Below are 16,656 nucleotides of genomic sequence, written 5' to 3'. Positions count from 1 at the left end.
TGCTAGTTGTGTGGATAGATTCAGGGGTCTGCAATCCGATAGCTGCCAACTTCTCTGGTTTTCTGGACTTGGCTAGCATTTCTATTTTTGCCTCCTACGGTGACTCAATCATAACAGCTATTAATTTGCAGATTACATTCATATCTGCAGGTTAATAACATTTTTTGACATAGCAGGTTACCTTTAACTTTCCACGATAAATTTTCGACGCTGCATATTTTCGCATCATCAAAAACACACAGCGTCTTACAGCTCCAGAATGGGACTTCTAGAAATCTCATACCCAAATTTTTTTTCACACTATGTTAACTGACCCGCGGTGCGTGCTTCAAATCTCTTGCGGGTACGCAGAGTTTTTTATGTGCCCATTTCCCCATAGACTTGCCATAGACGCAGAAGATCCGCAAGTAAAAAATGCAATAAAAACGCATGTAATCCGCACATGACTATATCAATAATGTTTTGTCAAAGCCAAATACTAGGAAATATCAAAAATAAAGCGGCTTTATTTAAGTCATGACATGCCAACAAGAGACAAAATCTGCAGCGTCAAAAAACGCGCTAAAAACGCTTGTAAAATAATGTCATTTTGACATTGATGTTCATTATATGTGGCACTTTTTCCGTTGGGTTCAGGCGGAATCCATCTGATAAGGACTCCTTCTAGCGCACACTGAGGTTTTTTACTGAGTTTTCGGAGCAGAAACTCCCCATTTTTTAAGAGTTTTGAGTTTTTGAGGAGGATTTGAAAATAGTCCGCCCAGTTTCTGCTAAAAAAAAAAAAAATCCTCAAAAATCTGAGTATGAACATGCCCTAAAGATATGTTCAGAGGTTGTTTTTATGTGGATATTGGGATACATTTTGCTAAATAAAATCCACATGAAAAATGCTTTAAATTTTACCTATTCATTTAAATAGAAAACCATGCCTGTAATGCACATGATGCTGTTTTTTTTCAACATGGAAAAGGAAGCAACATTTCAGTTCCTAATACATCTCTCCATGAAAAAGTGCCCTCAAGTGTATGTTCATACAAAGTTTTTTTCGGTGTCAACTTTGAAAAGAATCTTCTTTAAAATCCTCATCAAAAAGGGCTTTGGTTGGTAAAAGTTGCATTTCATGAATGTGTAGAAAACAACTAACTTTTGCCGAGAACAAATGAAAAAAAAAAGACTTAAAAAAGAGAAACTATTAAATAAATGGCGCAAAACTAACTCCAGAAAAGCGGAGAAAGTAAAATGATGGATCGGGGCCCCTGTGTGTGGTGGGTTCACATACAGGACCCGATTCATCATGCAGTTTTTGACAATTTTCAGGCTTGAAGATGCTAAAAAAAAAAATCAGCAATATTTAGCGTTTTTACACCAGGTTCTAACGATGCCAAGAGCTTTTTGTAAAGGATCGGACATGGACTAGCGGGCCCATCAAATTCATTGTAGTCAACGCCATAAAACTGGTGTAAATCACAAATGAAATGTATGCCATGATGATCAGAATAAGGGCTCATACCCATTTGCGATTACAAAAACGGTCCGATTTCTGCACTGTAAAAAAGGGAGGAGTGCTATGCAAGTGTCATGCGATTTCTATGCGATTTTTAATCTTTCCATCCATTTTACATCCGTATGCAATCCGTTTTTTTCTCAGCAACTATTTTTCTACAGTCAGTTACAGGACTATTTACAGTGTTCTCTGACACATAATGGTAATGTATCCATTTAAAACGGATAGGAAACGGATGGTCCGTTTTTTTCGTCCATTTTTTAATCGCACCCATTGACTTGCATTGGCGATTTTCAAATGAAAATTGCAGCAAATTGCAGCATGCTGCGATTTTTTTCGCAGTCCGATTTCGGATGGGAAAAAAAATCGCAAGTGAGATGTCACCCATTGACTAACATTGATCAGAGTGCAATTCGATTATTTAATCGGATTGCACTCGTCCGATTTTCTCTCCAGTGAGTATGAGCTCTCCAGCCGGGGTCACACTTGCAAGTCTCCCGCATCAATGCCCCTCACTGCCACCGGCACTTGGGACCGGAGAGTGCAGCTGCATGTATTTCTGTGTTGACATACACACCGGTCCAGAGTGCCGGTGGCAGTGCCAGGTATTGATGCGAGTTTCTCGTATTGCACTCGCAAGTGTGACCCTGGCCTAATATTCTGGCGGTGGCGCATGCCACTTAGGCTAAGATCACACGTAGCTGAACTCTCGCAGAAATTACCACGAGAGTTCCGGAATTCCATCCCGCGGGAAAATCGCATTTTAAATTCCAGCGATTTTCCCGTGGAAAAACTAGCATTTTGCAAGCGTAATTAGCTTGCAAAATGCTAGCGTTCTCCAAGTGATCTGTAGCATCGCTTGGAGAACTGATTGACAGTTTGGTCACACTCGTCAAACATAGTGTTTGACGAGTGTGACCAACTTTTTACTACTGAGGCCGCCTATGCAGCATCAATAGTAAAAGATAAAATGTAAAAAATAATAAAAAAATTAAAAATGGTGTTATTCTTACCTTCCAACGTCCCGCGCAGCCTTCCCGTCTCTCTCCACACTCTCGCTCCCAGTAATCCTTTGCGAAAATACCCGCGATGACGTCCGTTGTCGCGGGATCGCGATGTCTCGCGGTCATTTGCGGTGACGTCGCGCGAATGACCGCGAGACTTCGCGATCCCACGAGAACGGACATTATCGCGGGCATTTTCGCAAAGGATTACTGGGAACGAGAGCGTGGAGAGAGGCGGGAAGGCTGCGCGGGACGTCGGAAGGTAAGAATAACAATATCTTTTATTTTAAATTCTATTTTTTACAGGAATATGGTACCCACAGCCCGGAGGACAGTCTCCTCTCCTCCGGACCATGGGTACCATCCGCAATTGTTCTGCTTACTTTTCGCATGGTGTGCACAGCCACATGCGGAAAGTAAGCGGAACAATGCATTCCTATGGGTGTGGGATCGCCGCGATTCCGCAAAATTAATGAGCATGCTGCGTTTTTTACCGCAAAACGATTCCGCCACGGTAAAAACCGCAGCATTAGCACAGCATTGCGGAATCCTATAGGAATGCATGGGATGCTTATTTTTCGCGGCAAAATCGCGCGTTTAAAACTGCCGCGGAAACGCGAAAAAACGCCACGTGTGAACTCAGCCTTACAGAATTTGCTGCATCTTGCTCCATCGCACCTTACTTCAAAAATGGAATGCAAAAGGCTAGAAACGGGGCTAAAGTTGATTTTGGAAAAAGCCATATAATTTATAGTGTTTTTTTTTACATTTTAATAAAAAAAGTAAAAAGTACGCTGATTGAAATGTAATAAGATTTTTCATTTGTGGAGCTTTTGGCCCTTCTGTGAATTTTTTCCGTGCTCTAGGTCAGGGTTCCTCAACTCCAGTCCTCAAGGCAGGCCCACCAACAGGTCATGTTTTCAGGATTTCCTTAGTATTGCTCAGGTGATAATTGCTGCACCTGTGCAATACAAAGGAAATCCTGAAAACATGATCTGTTGGTGGGCCTGCCTTGAGGACTGGAGTTGAGGAACCCTGCTCTAGGTGCAGGATTTTTTTTTTTTTTTTTGAGGTTTCTCTATTTCCTTTATTTAAAGAGCATGAAACAGAAAATAAAAGTGTTTTAGAAATGTAAGAAAGAAAAAAAAAAGCATGAAATCTATAGTGTTTTTCTACCAGGTGGAGCAGAATAATTGCATTTTTTCTCATACGCAGTTTCAGCGGCGTGGATGAGAGATGGACGGTGCGGATTTTACAATCTGCAGAGTCTCAATTTCTGTTGTGATTTTTTGTGTCGCAGATTTCACTCCGTTCAGTGTTAACCCCTTCTCGACATACGATAACAGTCGCGTCTTATGTCGGCTCTCTGCCTTTTATGCAGGCTCAGGAACTGAGCCCGCATCTTTCACCGGCAGATGGTGGCTGTGATATTTAGCCATCAACCGCCGCATATGGAGCGGAGCTTTACCTGCCACTGGTTAACTTGCTAAATGCCACTGCCAATCTCTGACAGCAGCATTCACTGTACCCTCACAGGGAGGGGCGTCATTCCACGTGTCCATCGGCGCCTCAGCGACGTGATCGCCCGATGAGTTGCCACGACAGACGGGTCAGCTAAAGACCCCCTATGCCTGTCATAAGCCCTCACCCAGCCCCATCAACCAACATCTGAAAACGTTACGGTTCTAGGAAAATGGAGACACATTATTTTTTTATTTTTTTTTTTTACAAATGTCAACATTTTTTTCCCCCGGACACTTGAAAAAAAAACAACTAATTATGGAATTGGGCTTTTTTTTAGCCACACTTGGAATTTCTCTCCCGCTTTCCAGTACATCACACGATAAAATGAATGGAGTCATTCTGAAGTGCGACTAGTCCCACAAAAAGCAAGACCCCGTATGGCTGTGGGGACGGAAAAGAATAAGGTTATATATAGCTCTGGGGTCGAAGAAAAGGGGGAAAAAGCGAAACGACAAAAGTAGAAAATAGCCCGGTCAGGAAGGGGTTAAGGGTGCAGAGACATTCAGCAGCAGAAATGACAGGTGGATATGGGAGTCAGCTCAGTGACCCATTTCCAGTCACATTTATTAACCATCTCACATAACTGGTTGGTGATTGTTGCAATTTTGATTTGCACCAGACTGATCGACCATTGGACACGATGAGATCGGGATTACCGAGCAGGTAGCCAGCCACTGTGTCACCTCCGTGAAGCTGCCGTGACATGACGAGGTGACGTGTTGCAATGATCAATGAGTGCAGTGCAGCCGTGAGCACAGCTGCTTATCTGCCGTCCCCTCCTCCGCTCCCCGTGACTGGCCCGGCTTATCCCTGGACCTGCCCGGCAGCTGCCACGTTTCAGTGGTGACGTCAGCCCAATCAAGCAGATCCGCTAGGGGGAGCCGGAGCTTCCTCCAGGAACCAGGACAAGGAGCGGGGAGGGGCCGGCTAACTGCTGAGGGAGGAGGCGAGTCGAGGTCTTACGCATGCGCGAGTTACCCCATTGGCTCCCGGGAAATGCAGTTTAATCTCCGCCCATTGCCTTCGCTAATGACTGGTGTTTGCAGCCACCGCGGGACTACATTTCCCAGAAGGCGGCGCGGGGCCGGCCTTCAGTTAGCAGTACGAAGCCTTCCTGAGTTGGAGGATTCACTATTTCCTGGTTTCAGCTGGCAGCCATTTTGGGGTTACAGAGAGCTCGGGCTTGCGGTGGCTCTGCTGGCTTTTTGGGGGGTTATTCCCGGGCCGTTGGGGGAGTGTAGCGCCTGTGAATAGATTGTTTTTTCTTTTTTTTACGTTGTCGCTTTGGGTTTCTTTTTATTTTTTTAGTTTGTCTCTCGGGCCCGGTTTTGCTTGGCAGGCGTCGGGTCTCCGGTGTTTTGTGTGTGTGTGTGTTTTCTGCAGAAGCGGCGAGGAGCTCAGTGACATGTCCAGCATGAATCCCGAGTAGTGAGTATCCGCCATGTCCTGTGTGTGGGCCGGGGGGCAGCACTACCCACCTGGGCACACGCCCGCCCTGTCATGGCAGCCAGCAGGGAGGCCTGTCACTGACCCTGTCACTGCCGGGGGGCCAGCCTGGCTGTGAGTAGGCCTCTGCTACACTGTGACACCTGGATGTAGCAGAGCTGGGGGGGTGCAGGCAGGTGAAGTGCTGCCCTGAGATCACCTGCAGTCCCATGCAGCTAATTATAATACTGTTATGCTATAACCCCTTGTTTTCTTTGTCCTAGGTTTTGATCTAGGTTTATCTGCAGTCCTATGTAAATTAAACATGATTTCCACACTAGATAGTCCGCTACCAACAGCCATGCCATAACCCCCCCTTAGTTTGCCTGTTAGGTGATGCACTAGTTTTACCTGCAGTCCCATGTAAGCTGCCGGTAATATATTGTGAATCGCGCTACATGGCTGGCACATCTCCGCTACATACAACCAGTTTGCACTTTGTAGGTTAGATTACGGTCAATCACTCATCCCAAGGGTGGTTGGCCTTATAATATATATCTGATGGGGGTAGTAGTCATGAGCTGGGGAAGGCCTCATTTGTACATGTGTTGAATTAACGGTTTTTCATCCAGGTTTGCTGTTTTTCCTTTTTACTATTTTTTTCCTTTTGAGTGCAAAATGAAGAAAAATGTGCATTCCCCCAACCATTAATCAGTAAAATCTGCACCCCCCCCCCCCGGGTGGCTAATACATGTCATTAATTTTTTTTTCCCCTCAGACCCTTAACTCCCATACACGTTGGACTAATGTCTGCTGAATCAGCCTAAGGTCTAATGTGTACGGGGCGCCGGCCGACTGATGGTCGGGAGAGATGTCAGTCGGCCGTGTCAGATTTCGGACTGCTGAATAGATTGTTCTCCCAAAGATACGCCTAGCCAACGTATTAGTCGGTGGCTTTCTCATACAGAACACAGGAGCACTTGGCTGAACGAGTGATCCGGTGTATGGGAGAGGTGTCTGAGCAATCGGTGGAAGCATACTTTGGCAGGGAGCCATCTAATGTGTATGGCCAGCCTCAGACTTGCATGGATACATTTGATCCATGATTTGGATTGAGAATGAACAATTAATTTTTTTTTTTGCAGACACTCAGTCTACATAAACATGTGAGCAGCCTCATAGACTATAGTGGGTAACTGTTATGTCCAAGAAAGCCAGGGGCGAAGCATGTATGTGATAAACAGGATGTCTGAATGAGGCCTAAAGATGTCAAGGTTCTCCGGTGACACGATATTGCTTACCTTTCCCTGTAATAGTAGCTGTTCTGCAGAACCCAGCAGTGGCTGCTACACTTGGAATGGAGCTGCACATGGTATCTGTGGTCACTGTGTTTACATCTGGCTGTCGCAGCTGATCAGTGAGGGTGTCGTACCCCGCAAATCTGATATTCCTGGCCTATCATTGGCATAGGTCGTCAATATCTTGTGACCAGACAACCCCTTTAATTGCGGTCACTTCATTCTATGTGGTGGTAGCAGCGGGCCACATTCTGATAGAGAAGGTTGTGTTGGCAATTTGACAGTTCAAGATAAAATGCCCATTTGTTATAACGATCATGTGATAAATCCTTCTGGGCCTCTCCCGCCTTCTTGATTTTGGCATCTGTGCCTGAAAAGCATGGCAATATGATGGTGATCCAGGGTCCTTTTGTAAGTAAGTTATTGCCCATATGACCCGCGTACAACAGAGACTGAGCTGTCACCATGGACTCTGCTCCTAAAGGGGAATAGGGGAAACGGAAACCAGTTTGTCTGCCGGCTCTGAATCACTCAGGAAGTGGTAGTCCTGTACCCGAGAGCAGGACGGGGAGAGAGATAGTGTGTGTATATGTTATACACACTGTGACACTGGATACAGAGGTGCACAGATGGGTGGCGCTGGGATGGCAGAATACCCTCTGTAAGTGGAGCAGCGAGTCATATGTGTGTCACATGGTTCTTGCAAAACACTTATTACATGTACTGTAGATTTTGCAATCTTCTGCCACGAGCTGCCGTTAACACTTCCTGTCCGGATCAAGTGATTGTTAGGTCAGGATGACTAGGGCCGACGTTAACTTTTTTTTTTTTTTTTTTTTTCCCCCACCACATCCATTCTTGCTTTCCTCTGAAATGAACCTCCAGCACTTTGTACCACTCAGCAGTTTTAGTTTCTGTAGTACAAGGGTTAGCTCAGTCCACTTTTTAGTCATTTTTTATTTTTTTGCAAACTAGGATGCTTTTGTTCCCTTTTATTATTTTTAAGTCAAAGGCCTAGCTAGCTTTTTGTATACTTATATGCAGCAGTTTTTTTGCACAGTACTTAACCTACAATCTCGTCTGCATGTAACCATTCTCCTGTCTAATGAGAGAATGTTGGTGGGCAGGATTACTTTTGATTGTGATCTTACCAGTCAGCAGTAGCTTGACTTGAAGCTCATGGGCCCCCAAGCAGCACAGATCTTTAATAATATTGGTCTCATTATATGGGCCAAATGGACCTTTTCATCCACTTTCCCTAGACTCAAGGCCTGGTACATCTGCAACCTCTGATCAAAGTATAACTACACCCATCATTCGTGGCCTAAAACTAAAGAACTCTGTTACTTAATGTCCTCATTGTGGTAAGGTGTAATTAAAATATAAGTGTATTGTGATATTAATTACTGTGTATAGACACCCTTCAAAACTGGTCGTACACATAAAATGGACTGAAATATTGCACCAGAGTGGGCACAATCTTGGAAATTATACACAAAAAGATGTTTGGATTTTTTTTGTCAGATGTTGTGTCTGAATATACAAACGTATGTCGAATGTTTCTGATCTTTTGCTACTTTTGTGTAAAGGCCCCGTCTCACTAAGCAATCTCGGTAGCGAGATCGCTGCTGAGTCACAACTTTTGTGACGTAACAGCGATCTCACCAGCGAGATCGCTGTGTGTGACAGTGATCAGCGAGCGGCCCCCTGCCGGTATCGCTAATCGCTGGAAGAAACCTCTGGACATTTCTTTGGTCGCTGGTCTCCCGCTGGCCAGCACGCATCGCTGTGTGTGACAGGTGGGAGACCAGCGATCAGCTGTAAAATAATAAAAAAAAATATAAATAATATAGTTATTCTCACCTTCCGACGTCCTGTTCAGCCATCCCGCCTCTCTCCATGCTCCGGTCCCAGTGATCCGTTGCACGACTGACCGCGAGACTTTATCCCTCGAGACCGTGACATCTCGCGGTCATTCGTGCAATGGATCACTGGGACCGGAGTGTGGAGAGAGGCAGGATGGCTGAACGGGACGTCGGAAGGTGAGAATAACTATATTTTTTATTTTGATTCTATTTTTCACAGCGATGGCCAGCGATGCCGGGCGCTCGGCATCACTGGTGAAGCTGTCTGTGTGACAGCTCACCAGCGATCACATAGCGACTTACTAGCGATCCTGACACCTTGATATCGGTGTCGGGATCGCTGGTAAGTCGCTTAGTGTGACGGGGCCTTAAGCTGATTCCGTTTTTTACTTTTCTTCCTGATCTACTAGTTTGAACTGGTACATCAATGTCTGACAATCAGCCACATTTCTGCTAATCACTTAGACTGTAAGATCTTATAGTCCGGTCCCAATTTTTGCACCCATCTTATGTTTATTGTAGCTTTTTTTTTTTTCCTATTGAGAAGTTCAGTTGTGATAGATCTTTTGATCTGTGGCAAAAACTGTGTACTGATCTCATATCGATCTACTCTGATCATATTCTTCTTTTATGTGTATACTTGTAGCGCAGGTTGTTTTGCTCCTTTTTAGACTACAATAAGTTTCTAGACCCGGTCCATCATCGTGAGCATCTCTTCCTACCGGACGGCATCTGCAGCTCTTTTAATTTGCCAGCCTGGTGCGATGTCACACATGGGGGAGTTGTTGATGCCGTCGGGCAAGAGGCCATTCTCAGGTTTCCTTCCCAGCAACCACAGATTACTGATGTGGCCTATGAACCAGGGTCTGCTTATCCATTTGCACCAAATGTAATCTGCACCTTTATAGAGGTAAGTGACATGTCTGCAAGCCCCTACTGCCTGATGGCACCTGGAATACTTGCACAAAGCAGAGGTGACTGGTGTGGATAGCTGTATTGGACTCCTTTTAGATTTACTTTAATACAGTAGTAGGGCCATGGCAAATGTGGCAGCAACAAACCACCTGGATTGGGTTGAGTCCAATCCGTCTGATAACGTGGAATTGTGCAGAAGACCCTGCTTGTAGTTGGAAGAGGTTTCCAGAGAGAAGCCCTGAAAGGTGCTGTTGTCTGCAATGAATTGTAGTGGCCTATTCTGCATGTTTTAGACCCCTGTACTGAAATGGTTGGATAATATAGTATTTAGTTTCTTGATCTCGAACACCTTGTGAGATATTTCTATGGATAAATAATGTTCTGGAAGGGATTGTGCACTTCCAGACTACCCATTATTAATAGATCCATGGAGATGGGGGTTGATACTTTTGTCCTTGACCAGCATCATTCCTTTGTAATCAGTGGCAGTTTGCTAGGCAACGGTTCATGGTGGGGTGTGACACGTGATTGCTGAAGCTAATAAGCAGCCACTGATCAGTTGCAGCCTTCAAGTTTTGCCCATTAAATTTAGTGTTCATGTGATGCACCAGCCGAATGTTGATCTGATTCCAGCACACAGGCCGTGGGGTGTGAGTATTGAGGAGCGCTTTTGATCTGTGAGGTAACACCCCCCTCCTTTGGCCCATTAAGTGGACATCCCCTTTGAGTTGAGTAGTAGTAATGTACGGTAACTTGTTATATAGGTGAGTCGGTGAAGATGTTCCTGGCAGAAGCAATGATCTTGTTTTAGAGTTTGAGTAGATAAGTGGTGAACAAATCGCTGTTACTTCCAGGGTCTGCGTAATGCAAAGTCCGTATACTTTAAAATAAAATAAAAAAAAAGTAAGGCAGTTCTGGCAAATTTATATTCCTGTTGGATACCTGCAGGCTTAATTTTACTTATCAAAAAATGCGGGTTTTGCTAAAAGTTAATTTGTCATGGGTTTTTTGCCACTTGATCTGTGCAGCATGATCTAGGGGCAGAGATACTGTTTATAGCAATGTCTCTTAAGCCCCCGTTACACACTGCGATATCGCTAGCAATATCGCTGTAAAGTCACCGATTTTGTGACGTTGCAGCGATATTGCTAGCGATATAGCTGCATGTGATACTTGCCTCCGACCGGCTCCCCTGCTGCTCATCGCTGGTCGCGCGAGAAGGTCCTGGACCATTTCTCGTCGGGCGCTTCCTGTGGCGCCGACGAGCGACGCGTGGAGGCGGGCGGGAGGACGTCAGAATCGCCGCGTCTGAGAGGTAAGTAGCGACCCCCGACCCCAGCGATGTCGCTGGTGAGATCAGCCTGTGTGGCAGCTCACTAGCGACCACTTAGTGATGCACCAGCGATCCATATCGTTGTTGGGATCGCTGGTGCATCGCTATGTTTAACGGTACCCTTACTGGGCTGCTTGCTGTAGTTTTGATCAAATCGCTTATCAGCAGCAGAATTTCACTACAGGACTAGTAAATCTGCTGCCCGGTAGTCCAACTATGCCCAAATTAATGATTGGAAGCTTTCTGCCTATGCACAGTGTACACAAAAAGCTGCAAATTGTTGAGGGTTGGGTTATACAGAGCTCGGCATTTAGAGACCATCTAAATCTACAGCAGCCCTGTAAATGATGCAGCAGAATCAGGGTCTCTGCCCCTACCTCTTGCTTGCTCTCAGATGTTATAGCAAAAATCCGGTGACTGATTCCTTTTAAGGCTATGTTCACACATTGCGTTTTTGCAGCGTATTTTTGCTGCATTTTTCACTCAAATCTTAAGCTGCATTTTACAGCACAAGCAAAATCTATTAGATTGCAGAAATGACATGCAGTTTTTTTTTTTTTACTAATTGATTTGGAAAACTGCTGCATTTTTGAAAGAAGCAGCATGTCACTGCTTTCAAAATTTTTGCATTTTTACTTCAACCATATAAAGCATTGGGTAAGTGCAAAAATGCAGCAATAAAGACAGGATTCGGGTTTTGCTGCGTTTTTGTTGCAAAAACCTAAGGAAGTTGCATCATGTTTTTTGTGAAGGCACTAAACATTATCAACATATACAAGACACAATAAAAATGCTGCAAATGTGGTCAAAACCTGATTTTTGTAAGCAGCGTTTTCACTGCCAAGAGAGCAGGTTTGCCTGCAGAAAAAAAATGCGACATGTGAACATAGCCTTAGGTTCAGTTTTCACACTGCAGCGACTAATACCATTTAAGCTTGCGGTGGCCGCTGCTGCGCTGTCTTGAAGGTAATACATTGCAGTCATTGGTCACTGTATGTAGGTAACAATATGGGCACAATGTGAAAACCCAGCCTTTGGGCTCATTCACGTGTCCGATTTTTCCATGTAACAGAACAGCGGACCAATTATTCTGAATAGAATCTAATCAGAATGGGACTAGTGTGTAGTATGAGTGTCAATCAATTTTTTTAGTTCGTGGAGGAATTTAAAAAAAAAAAAAAAAAATTACATTCTTCTTTCCCCATTGACGGTTCATGAAAATTGGACTGCATCAGATGTCATCCATGTGCAGTCTGATTTTTTTTTTTTTTTTTTCCGCGAACCTATTGACATGCATTGTCTATTTTAATTTGAATCTTGGTTCAAAATCGGCCATGTCTTGTTCACGTACATGTGCATGGCCCCTTAGACTCACAGGTGCGAGATCTATCCATAAAAATTACGGATAAGTCGTGCACAAAAATCAGACGTTTGAATGAGCCCTAAAAGAGAATAACCAGCTCGGCAGGTCACTGCTGGTGTAAGGTGAAATGTAGGAATATATGGAGACTGAGGGTCTTCGTTGGCCATTTGGAATGAGAATGTCTTAATGAAAAAGATAGCGAATATAAAATAGCCAGTGTCCTTTCGCTGGTTATTTGTGACCATGTGATTTTATAGGATTACTTTAGCATAGGTGTCATTCTGGAAACATAATTACTGAGATTAAATCGTCCAGTGTTAACGAGCTTATGTGCTCAGTAAAGGTTCCCCCTACCTGCGGGAGGCTGCCCTTTTCTCTAAATCTCTAGGTCTTGTGTCATTGTTCCAGGATGCTGGCGAGCAGCGTAAGAGAAGGATCCTTCATCAGGGTTCTGCTGCGGCTTGGCAGTCATGCTTTGCTTCAGAATAGGGTTGGGCCACCGCTTGCATATGTTTTGGATGTCATTGTTCCACGTCCCGTAGTCTGCCCTCCTTTGTTCCTGGAGGCGTTTTTTTTTTTTCATTGAGAGTTGTTGAATTATCGAGTGATATATAAGGTAAAAGTTTTCTTTGTCTAGCATCAGATGGTCCTTGCAGTGCGCTCTTCTGCAAGGTCAGGATTCACAGTGCATCTGTTAATCACTTTCTATCTTGGTTCTGCATTGCACTCATGGGGGCTGTCTAACATGTTAGATTTGAGTTTTGTTTTAAGAAGAAAGCTGTGCTTTGAGTCTGACTCTTCTGTCCTTCAGTAAAGTTTTCCTCACACTGTGCAGTCCTGTATTCATAGCTTTTGCTTGCAGCTAAGGCCTGTTTCACACTTCCGTTTTTTCAAATCCGTCAAAATCCGTTGTTTTCCGTCAAAAAACGGATCCGCCATTTTTTGCAGGATCCGTTTTTTTTGGTCCCATAGACTTCCATTACGGTTACCGCGGATCCGTCAAAAAAACGGATCCGTTTTTAAAAAAACGGATCCGTTTGCATCAGTTTCCGTCAAAAAAACGGAAACGGATCCGTTTGGCGGACACAAAAACGGAAGTGTGAAACAGGCCTAAGCAGTTAACCTGCGTTGAGTTAGCATGCGAAGGAGCCCATTGTGTGAGCCATGCCAGAAGGTGAATTGTGGTAAGTGATCTTGCCTTTGAATCATTTCAGCTAGAAATGTAGCAGGGCTGACTGGCCTGTTGCCTAGCAGGCCTCTGCTCGGCCTCTGATATTTCACTTTGTTGTTGTTTTTTTCAGCCTTGCTAAGTGCTTTACATTAGGAAAAGGTTTCCAGGTTCATTTTACTAGACATGCGTTATTGATGGCAGACGTGACTTCTTTATACGGCTTTGTATGAACGTCATAGAGGTTTAAATTGACTTCTGCTGTCCACTTCATGACCTGTTTCATACATGACCAATGAACTATTAGTCTGTGTGCACATGTCCTAGATTTGTCTATGAAAAGTCTGATGTGTATTTTCTAAGCATCTTCAGCAGGAATCTGGAGCGGACACTCGATTTCTGCAGTGGATCTACAAGCAGATTTATAGAAAAGCCACTGATTAGCCTCATAATACTGTGACTTTTACATACAAAATATGCACAAAAAAATGCTGTAGCTACTACAACCTGCTACCTAGATATTTCATATAGTTTTTATGCACTGCATGTGGATGGTGTATAATGGTTAAGCAAAAAGATTGGCAGAACCCTGCTCTAGCTGCCTCATCGATGGTCTTTGGCCTCTGGATCAGAGCCCTCCTTTTACCTGCCGACATCCCTGGTGCCTCTTCTGACTAGTAGGCCCGACATGGCATCTTGAGTGCGTTGCGCCACAACAGTATTATCACCCCGTGTCTAATGTTTAGGAAAGGTGTTGAGGATGCCAGCTAGTAAAATGAGGAGCCCTGCAGCCAAGGACTGCCAAGGTTGCTGCTTGGATAGGGTCCTACAAAATTTTTATTTTAACTGAAATATATGAAAAAGCCAAGCGATTGCTCCAACAAGCATTCATGGGAACATTCACTCTTGATTGTTGCCTATCATTGTTACTGTGCCCAGCTATCAAGTGACAAGCGAGGAAATGCTCCTTTATTAATCACATCTTTTATGCAGCCTTAAAACTTACTGTTGCTTCTCTAGTAAAGGGGACATGGTACCGAAACCCATCAAAATCATTACATGAAAATAAAAATCAAGTAGTGTCAACTTAGGGCAAGGACCGATAACTCATCCACAACATGTAAGCAGACTCGCTGGAGATTGTCATGGGTTCCGTATGAACGTGGCCACAAGTAGCGCACCCCGGTCATGCAAGGTGAAGCTGCCATGCGGCATAAACTGCACCTATGTGCGGTTTACCCACTGAATTGTCCAGGCTTTAATAATTCATTTGCATGCTCTGGTAATTTGCCATTAAACGGCAGTGCAGTGTGGATTTTGCCTCTGTATCAAAATATAGACATTGTTTTCAACTTGCTATGACTTTATAGGTCTGGACCTCTGTAGTAGTACATGATTGTGTAATGTAAGTATTTGGAATACATTCTGCATTATAGGCAACCTGTCAGGCGATTGCTGCTGCCCAGACCGTGGGCAGCATGGATCACAACCTGGCTGCCCGATTGCAGCTAAGTATAGTACTCTGAAAAGCTCCAGGGTTTCAGAGAAAATATATTTTGAAGGTCCTGTCAAGGACTACAACCGGAGCCCAGACTAGCCTGGCACTACCCCCAGCCGGCTCTTCCCTTTGCTGCTTGTATCACTTTTAGTTCTGTCACTTACTTGCAGTGGCGCTGGGAATGGCTGGCCTGGGACAGCGCTGGACTAGTCTCATCTTTTCCAGAATAATCTGTGTATAACAATTAAGGCGATTCATGCTGCCCCAAACTGCAGAATGTTCCCTTTAAAGTGTGCAGCAAAACTGCACTGCAATCATAGAGAAATGGTCCCAGAACTGCATCGTGGCACCAACTACATTCAGAAAAAGACAAAACCTTTTTATCTGCAGAAGAGAATCCACGGGATTTCTAAACGCTACATAGATATGTATAGCGCGTGTAAATAGGGTTAGTAAGGACCCCTTTTACTTGAACTTGGTGTACTTTTTAAGTGGCTTTTCAGTGCAAAGTCCACAATGAAAATCCACATGAACTGCGCACACGGCATTATAGGCTAGAGAACAATACTGTATCAGCTTGGATAAAAGCTGATAATACAGAGGCCTTTGGGGTTTTATATTCACCGCAGCTGCCCTGGTCGCCGTTAGAGGTCCTGAATTTGTGGTGCAATAAGCCATATGCAGGCTGGATTTATTCTGCTAATGGATTTCCAGGGGAACGGTGGAGAATTTCCCAGCTGCTGCCCTATTCTATTATTGGATCACTCCCACTAGTAAAATGATTGATTCCCATAATAGTTATCTTCAGGAACTGCAATTCCTCTTATATAAATCATGTGGAGGCTAATATGCTGAATAACCAAGACGTCAGAAAAAAGTACTAATAGAAAATGCAGTCCAGACTCTGCGTACAAGGCTGTGTCTGCCCTGCTGCGGTCAGTGTAGGTTGGTGTTCTCCATCATTGACTTACGGGAGGCATCTTTGGGCAAGAGAAGCATATTGACCTATTTATTTCATTTCTTTGCAATGGTGGTTGGATAAAAGGGCTGGCAATTAAGGATCTGCTTCTTCCTCCAGAAGCCTACTGTGTATGGTATTATGGGCCTTCCCTATCTAGGTAAATGGGTCTGAACTGTAGTACCAGACACAGATCTTGGACACGATAGCACAGCTTCTGAGAAAAAGTTAGGGTATGTACACACATGAACAAAAAATGTCACTATGAATCCAGAGTGAGAATTGCAGCATGGCAATTTTTTTTTCTTACTATTGGTACAGAAATAAGAAGCCAAACTTTTTAAACTTAAAGTCCAGTGTGTTATACACTATGGTCATCAATTTCAGAACAATGGTGATCTGACATCTGGAACCCCCAACGATCAGCAGAAAACTGCTTCGACATCTGTCGAATCTGAGCGATGCATGGGGCAGGACACGGCAGCCCTGCATGTTTCTTAATGGCTGCTCTCCAGTGCTGCACTTGGTCTCCCGTTCACTGGGCTGCTGACGCCTGGTATTTTCATTGGTTGATCGCTCCTCTCCGCATCACCTCCAAATGTGGAGAATGTATCTAGGTAGGATGCGGCTTGGTTCCCAAGTCATCATGCATTACTTTAATGTAATGTTCTGCTGTAGGTGTGGACAGATGTTTTCGTGTGTGTGTATACGGAGCAGGGATAAGCTTCAGGGAACCCGCCTGTCTGACTAGCCTCCTGTGCTGCGCATACCTAGCGGCATTTAAATTATGCTTTTCTCTGA

General features: G+C 44.3%; 1 protein-coding gene across 1 annotated transcript in view; it reads left to right on the top strand.

Moving 5' to 3' along the window:
* The first annotated feature begins 5,059 nt into the window (after positions 1–5,059).
* Positions 5,060–16,656, top strand: part of RAB1A (RAB1A, member RAS oncogene family) — a 56,556-nt gene continuing 44,959 nt past the window's right edge. The window contains exon 1 of the mRNA XM_073553777.1: positions 5,060–5,460. Coding sequence (XP_073409878.1) covers positions 5,438–5,460 — 23 coding nt within the window. The 5' untranslated portion in view covers positions 5,060–5,437. The remainder of the gene's footprint in view (positions 5,461–16,656) is intronic.

Source organism: Dendrobates tinctorius, unplaced genomic scaffold, assembly GCF_039654945.1.
Source record: "Dendrobates tinctorius isolate UK_male_01 unplaced genomic scaffold, ASM3965494v1 ptg000203l, whole genome shotgun sequence".
Taxonomy (NCBI): domain Eukaryota; kingdom Metazoa; phylum Chordata; class Amphibia; order Anura; family Dendrobatidae; genus Dendrobates; species Dendrobates tinctorius.
This window is presented reverse-complemented; position numbering and strand designations above follow the sequence as displayed.